This window comes from Cibotium barometz, chromosome 29 (genome assembly GCF_041138505.1).
Source record: "Cibotium barometz isolate CiBa-2024 chromosome 29, ASM4113850v1, whole genome shotgun sequence".
Taxonomy (NCBI): Eukaryota; Viridiplantae; Streptophyta; class Polypodiopsida; order Cyatheales; family Cibotiaceae; genus Cibotium; species Cibotium barometz.
Window position 1 is genome coordinate 28,179,331 of NC_141074.1, and position 7,271 is coordinate 28,186,601.

A 7,271-nucleotide genomic window follows, 5' to 3' on the forward strand; every position below is an offset into this window, starting at 1 on the left:
ATAGGCCCAAGTCTTTGTATTATTACTTGGTATATTTTTGTAGAGCTTTTACACTCAAAAACTAAAAAAGTGCTTGTGCTTTTTTTTCAAAGTTATCTTTTAAAAAGTGGGCTTTTTTCTAATACATATAAATATGGGTGAGTGATACAAGGGCCACACTCAATCTCACTTGGAGGTTCAACCCAATCTTGTGTTGATGGTGGTGACCTCTACTCTATTCTCCATCTCACTTGGTTTATTTAATTTGCTTTGATGTGACTTGTAAAGTCGCATTAAAATTTTCAAGGCTCTTAAATCCGAATAGTTGACTTGGAGAATAGCTGTCTTCATCAACCTTGTGAGTCCAATTAAATACATCCGAATTTAAATTAAGAAGATGTGCTAATCCACGAGTCCAATTAAATACATCCAAATTTAAATTAAGAGGATGTGCTAATCCATGAGTCCAATTAAATACATCCAAATTTAAAATTAAGAGGATGTGCTAATCCACGAGTCCAATTAAATACATCCGAATTTAAAATAAGAAGATGTACTAATCCACGAGTCTAACATTGCATAAACTTGCCGCATCAAATTGTTGTGGAAAGTTGCATGTAAAAGAGGGAAAGGAGCCAGTTAGCTTTTTCTCAGTAAGTGAAGAAAATGATGACATCACTTGTTTATGTTTAAAAAATACATGGTCTAATCCGTTTTATCACCAAAAAAAAAATCAATCTTCTAATTCAATGCTAGGCAAAATTACAACCCATTTTTCTCAAATTGAGCCATCAAAATCACACATAAAGATTCTTTTTATTATTTATTTTTTCTTGGGTTCTTTGGAACACTTGTTCAGACTTAGTCTATAGACTTAGTCCATGCATGTAAAAGCGGGATAAGACAGACATTAAAAATCCATCCACGTCGCTGCCAACCACCCGTAAACTTATTGCCAAAGGCAGCAAGTCCATCTCGGCTACTACGAATCGACTCGCAAAAAGGTCCAAAAATCCATCCACGTCGCTGCCAGTTGCGGTCAGACAGCTGGAGCCATTTCATTGGTAGGCTATGCCTATATCATCAGCTGCCTGACGTTTAATTTTCCTCATCATGTGCAGATGCCAAAACACGCAGAAAATGCTGCTCGAGTTCACTGCAGAGAAAATGATGAAGCTTCTAGCTCGAGTTGGCGGCAGAAAAAACGCAGAGAAGCTTCCAGCTCGAGTTCGTATGGCCAGTATGTGTCTTTAATGCATAATATATGTCTACTAATAACTGAACTGCGCTTCTTCATCTCTAACGAAGGCTTGTGGATTTGCAGACAGCAGCTTCCATGTGGGCATTTCAGGGTGTTCCTCTCTCACAGTGGGATGCAGAAAGACTTCGTGGAGCCGCTGTTTCGAGAGTTGCGGCGTGCCCACATCCACGCCTTCTTCGACAGGGATCGGGACAGCCTGCGCCCTGGGGACTACTTCCCGGAGCGGATCATGCAGGCCGCCATGCAGTGCGAGGTGGCTGTGCTAGTGCTCTCCAAGGACTTCGTGCAATCGAAGTGGCCTATGATGGAGCTCGCTGCCTTTGTGAACAAGGCCAAACAACATCCTAAATCAATTAAGATACTGCCCTTGTTTTACAAGCTATCTGTGGAGGAGCTTTCTGAGGGGCTGGAATCGAACACATGGGTGAGCAAGTGGGAGGAGCTCTCTAAACGCAAGGACTGGCAAGGCAAGCCAATCAACCCCGACACTTGGCACCAAGCCCTCAAAGCCGTCAGCCGCTGGAGTGGGAAGGAGTTTTTCGAGAGCCCCAAGAGCCAGCTCCGCTACAAAGCGGTAAGGGAGTACACAGCGGCCATTGTCACCGACATCTGTCGCCTCTTAAAGTCCCCAGATGTCCTATATGAGGATTCTGATGTACAGGGAAAGCAACGCCTTTGCAAGGTATCCAGTCAGATCCCATTCTTTTTCCTCCTCCTTTAATTCCCTCCCGAGTCATCCCAGTCGACACTTCTCTCGTTCCAACTCATTGGGAGCGAGAGCGAGTAGTCCCGGTCGACACTTCTCTCGTTCCAACTCATTGGGAGCGAGAGAGGCTGCTGTTATTATTCACCAATGAAGGATCGGGTGTCCAACATCGGCTCCCACTTAACTGTCCAAGTTCCACCTAACTTACCAATTTGCCTAAGAAGTAGTGGACTAGATCCCATCTTCCTCTTATTATGCTTTGCTTAATGGATACCTACTGATCCCTTCATTATAATTACATGCAGGTGATAGACGATCAGTTTGACACCATACTTAGTTCACAAAAAGTTGCAATTTTAGGCATGTATGGGATGCCAGGTTGTGGAAAATCTACACTCTGCCAATGCCTCTGCAATGACCTCTACACGCAATTCCCTGGCAAGGTGCATTATTTTGAGCTGCCAAGTGAAGCGACAGAGAGCACGTTAGTCGATGTGTTGAAATGTATACTGAGAAATCTCACCGATTGGTCAGATGCTTCTTACGATGATGCCAACCCTGTATCCGCTATGAGGCAGGTGTGAAAGTGCTTCATTAGGTTTTTACAACATATCATCAATTGTTAAGCATTTCAGTCATGTGATGTTTATTGTAGCATTCTATTCACAGGGAATGAATTTATGGTCTTATCAAAATTATGCAATTGGTGTGTGTGTGTGTGTGTGAGAGAGAGAGAGAGAGAGAGAGAGAGAGAGAGAGAGAGAAAGAGGGAGAGCGAGATGCTCCCTCCATCATTACTTAGAGATGAGTATTTTAAAACAGGTTGTGTGTGTGAGAGAGAGAGAGAGGGAGAGCGAGATGCTCCCTCCATCATTACTTAGAGATGAGTATTTTAAAACAGGTTGAGTACCTCATAAGAAGGCGCAAGCCACTTGATCCGGTCTTCTTGGCTATCGACAATGTGTGGGAAGCATCGAGAAAAGCAGCTGAAGCAATTTCGGGCTTTCAATTCAAAGATGGCAGCAAAGTGTTGTTGACTTCCCGAGAAAGAGGTCTCTTAAAGAGCTTGACCACACACCTCATTCCTATGCCTAGCTTGAATCTAGTCGAAGCCGCATCGATTCTCTTGCACTCTGCACTCAGGCCTGGGCATGTGCCGTCAACTACGGACAAAGACGCGGCGCTAGAAATAATTAGAGTGTTGGATTGCCACATTGCAAACTATCACCCCTTTGCCATAAGAATAGTGGGTGATATGTTGAGGCGATACGGGGAAGATTCATCTTGTTGGAAGGATAAGATTGAATCGATGAATTTAAAGGATGTGATAAGAGATGAGTTACAAGGCATCATGAGGCTGATTGAGATGAGCTACTTGAGGCTCCCTGAACGTCTAAAGCGTCTCTTCTTGGATGTGACATTCGTAATGTTTCGCCGATGGCATCCAAATATGGAGGATATATGCGAGTGGCTAAGCATCTTGCGGAAGCTAGATACACCAACCATTCACTTCCAGGTTAGGTAGCCTTACCATCACAATTCTAAGGTAAGATAACGTGAGGATGCAATATTGTTGATGTTGTTCCTTCGGTATAGTGGGGTAGTTGTGTATTGTATGATTTAATTCCTTTTTGTGGCTTGCAGCTCGAAGAGCTGATGGATCACAGTTTTATTGGGTTTCAACTAGAAAATCAACGATTGCAAATCCATGATCTTTGTAAAGAATTTGGCAAAAATAAAATGAGTGATGATCCTAGATATTTGATTATCACAAAGGATTGTGAATATGCTCCAGAAACCCTAGAAGATGGTGGGAAGACAAGTGTTGAAAGAATAGCAGTTTACAATGGAGATTTGGAGATAGCAAATTTGGAAGGTTACTCAAGGGTGGTAGCACTTGTTCTGAAAGATTGTGAGGCATTGAGGGAGTTAAATTTACATGGCATGAAGTCTCTTGCCATTGTAGAGGTGGAGGGTTGTAGCAAACTACAGATTGTGGAAGGGGACTTGAGCTGGCTACAACGCAAACTTGTGAAGTTGTGGTGGGTTGGTAATGATGATATCCTGATCCGGCAGGCACTTAGGGGCATATTGATTCATGGTGATCAGTGGTTGGGGCTTCTCCCTAGAAGGAGAAATATCCTCAGTATAGGTGAATTTTTAGCTCTTCAAGATGTAAGGCTTAGTGGCAGGTTGGTGGATGATGTCTCTAGCCTAAGACATTGCCTCAACCTGAAGAAATTGCATATGACCATACGTGAGAGAATCCCAGAGCTGGGGAATCTGAGCAAGTTGGAACATCTAAACTTGTCCAATGATTGGGATTACTTTATTTCCATTGTAGGTAGACCCCGTGTTAGACACATCGGAGCTCTGGATTTGAGTGGATGTTCAAGTTTGCAAGACGTGGAAGTTCAGTTAACCATGTTTCCTCAAATAAAGCTGGGATCTTTAGAGCAACTGACCAAATGCAGGTTGAAAGATCAGGACAATGCAACATGCTCAGGTATTGATTTTAGGGGATGCCCCAATTTGCAGATGGTGGAAGTGAAGGTGAGGGGTCTGTCTAACTTTTCCGGTCTGGGGAAGTTACAAAAAGTTCAACTTGGACATGCTCAGATCATGGCAAATGATTGTGGTTTGTCTGCTGCGGGCAAAACACTAACAGATTTAAGCTTAGAATCCACCGAAGGAGAGTTACCCTCTTTTGCTCATTTAACCACCGTTACTACTCTTCGTTTATACCACCACCGGATGGAAGTGTTTCCAGATCTAAGTCCTATGGTCCAGTTGGAACACCTGCAGGTGCACGTGAGAACACAAAGTTGTAAGGGTGAAGCACGGGACCTTAGCTACCTTACACGATTGAGAAATCTTTTCCTCCATGGTGACATGATAGGAGGAGAGCTTTCGCTCGGCTCTTGCATGAGCTTAAGATATCTCAATCTTACTAACTGTGTGCACTTAACAAATCTGGTGGGCTTGGGCCAATTGAAGAGCTTACTCATCTTGGACCTTCGCAATTGCAAGAGCTTAACAAATTTGGTTGGCTTGGACCAGCTGCCAAAATTGCGCATTCTATTTTTAGATGGGTGTGAAAGTTTGAATAATTTGGATGACCAGAAGTGGATGCAGCTTAACAGCCTAAGGACGCTTGATCTGGGTGAGTGCCAGCTGAGTGAAGACACTCTAGTGGAATGGATTGTCTCGGCATCATCACCATGTTTCCTACAAAAGAAGGCAGCTGGGTCCTTCACATTGGCATTGAGAAATGCCGAGGTATACCTTGCTTTGATCTTTTTAGTGTGTGTGTGTGTTTTTTTTTAGTTTTTTCCAAGTAGCTGATAATAACTAGTGGGTTTCATGATGATGCTTATTGTTGTGATGGTGATGAAAAGGCAAGGCGGGATAACGATGACGATAAGGATGAGGAGACCATGGCGATGCGGGACCGGCTCGCACATCGGCTCGTCCCTCACCTCCTTTCTCCCATCATGCATGATGATGAGCGTCTCAAAGATGATGATGATGATGATGATGCTGTCGATGATGAGTGTCTCATGTCATCCAAGGTCCATCTCGCACATTACGGAGCTGCTGCTAGGTCTTATTCCCTCCGAAGGCGACTTACAGAGTTACTGCTATGTCTCTGTTGGGACATGGATGGGCAACCACATGAACCCACCATTTCTATATTGGTCGACCATGCAGAGGCATTGCTTCTTCCTGATGATATCAACTTGGCAAAGCTTTATTCCTCGGGCGAAGTAGAGGCATGCGGTCATCTCATAGGAGTACTGGCAGCGGTTGCAGCCTCAAACACACATTCCACCAAGCTACAACTTATGTTCCACCGCTTCCACTTCCTTGAGTATGTAGATGTGGTGAGCTATTCATCGGGTTCTCGTAATCCTCAGCTAACTATGATTTGTCTCTTATATTATATGCTGAGCAAATCTCTCAACATCCAAGAAATGGAGAATCCCAGTAGAATAACCACTCTCACAAATAAGATGAGACTTGGGAAACAATATTATGACTCTGACAGTCCCCACCACATAGAAGTGATAGGATGCTTCAAAGATGTGAAGTTTACTCTAGATGTCCTCCAGGAGTTTGGATTTACAACTCAATCATGATTATGCTAGGCACGCAATTCACGTGCATCGATATTTTTATGCTCTAGGAATTTCTTTCCCTACTAAGGAATATGTCTATTGTATATAGAAATTCTACATGTGAGCATTTTTGTAAGTATATCCAGCGCTCTTAGTTTTCATGAGCTATGATTTGTTTTTTTTAAAATACACTTTAAAAACATTTCTCTATGTGCACACTATAACTGAAGTACTTTTTGTAGTATTTTTTTTAAAGAAAAAAAAACAGTTTTTCAACTTCAAAGAGCTAACATTTAATTATTAGATAATTAAATTTAATTTAACACTAACTTATTAGATAATTATCCAATGTACTACTTGTACTTTAAAAAAATACATAGTGCTTGTAATGCCACTCAAATTAGCATGTAAATATATACAACTTGTTGAAAGAAAGGAGCATTTAGATTAGCCTTGATTTAGTCTAATTAGTTTTGGATCAGCTTAGATTAGGATGATTAGCCTACATTTAGAGACAAGAGAGAGTAATTGACTTGTATTATGATGGTTATCAAAAGGTAAATCCCATGATATTGGCCCATATTCACTTCTATATTAGGCCACCCTTTCACACTACAGTTATTAAGGTCCATGGGCATGCCCAAGCCTAGTCCTCATCCTTGGCTCCTTTCACATCCCCTTCATCCCTTGGCCTTGGGTCCAAATTAACTTGACTCCCTTTTTACTTTGTTATAAACCTTCCCCACCCAAGAGGTTTTATCCTCGAAACTTCAAATATACATGTACAAACTTGCATCCAAGCTGAAGTATACCATCAAGGACTCATGTGAATGGAAGAAAGGAGCATCTAGATTAGCCTCAATTCAGCCTAATTAGCTTTGGATTAGCTTAGATTATGATGATTAGTGTAAGTTTACAGAGAAGAGAATAATTGACTTGTATTATGATGGTTATCAGAAGGTTCCCATGATATTGGTCCATATATGAAGAAAAGGAGCATCTAGATTAGCCTCGATTTAGCTTAATTAGTCTTGGATTAACTTAGATTAAGATGATTAGCCTAAGTTTAGAGAGAAGAGAGAGTAATTGACTTGTATTCTGATGGTTATGAAAAGGTTCCCATGATATCGGCCCATATTCACTTATATACTAGGTCACCCTTTCACACTGCACTTATTAATGTCCGTGTGCATGCCCAAGCCTAGTC

General features: G+C 42.0%; 1 protein-coding gene across 3 annotated transcripts; it reads left to right on the top strand.

Annotated features, from left to right (window-relative positions):
• Positions 1-1,089: 1,089 nt before the first annotated feature.
• LOC147622006 (disease resistance protein Roq1-like) lies at positions 1,090-6,151 on the top strand. 3 transcript variants are annotated; one of them, XM_086823050.1, is made up of 6 exons: positions 1,090-1,210; positions 1,304-1,922; positions 2,252-2,524; positions 2,848-3,462; positions 3,591-5,225; positions 5,345-6,151. In XM_086823050.1, the coding sequence occupies exons 1-6, from the start codon at positions 1,101-1,103 to the stop codon at positions 6,083-6,085; spliced, it is 3,993 nt and encodes a 1,330-aa protein (XP_086679176.1). In that variant the 5' UTR covers positions 1,090-1,100; the 3' UTR covers positions 6,086-6,151. The 3 variants fall into 3 exon arrangements, with proteins under 3 accessions (XP_086679176.1, XP_086679177.1, XP_086679174.1); XM_086823051.1 differs by having other exon boundaries at positions 1,094-1,206; XM_086823048.1 differs by having other exon boundaries at positions 1,100-1,219.
• The last annotated feature ends 1,120 nt before the right edge of the window (positions 6,152-7,271 follow it).

What these genes read in the sequence shown, in the direction of transcription:
- LOC147622006 (XM_086823048.1), top strand. Translation starts at nt 1,101, where the DNA reads ATGCCAAAACACGCAGAAAATGCTGCTCGAGTTCACTGCAGAGAAAAT. An exon ending in GAAAGCAACGCCTTTGCAAG is followed by an intron (nt 1,923 to 2,251) that starts GTATCCAGTCAG and finishes AATTACATGCAG; the next exon opens with GTGATAGACGATCAGTTTGA. An exon ending in CTGTATCCGCTATGAGGCAG is followed by an intron (nt 2,525 to 2,847) that starts GTGTGAAAGTGC and finishes ATTTTAAAACAG; the next exon opens with GTTGAGTACCTCATAAGAAG.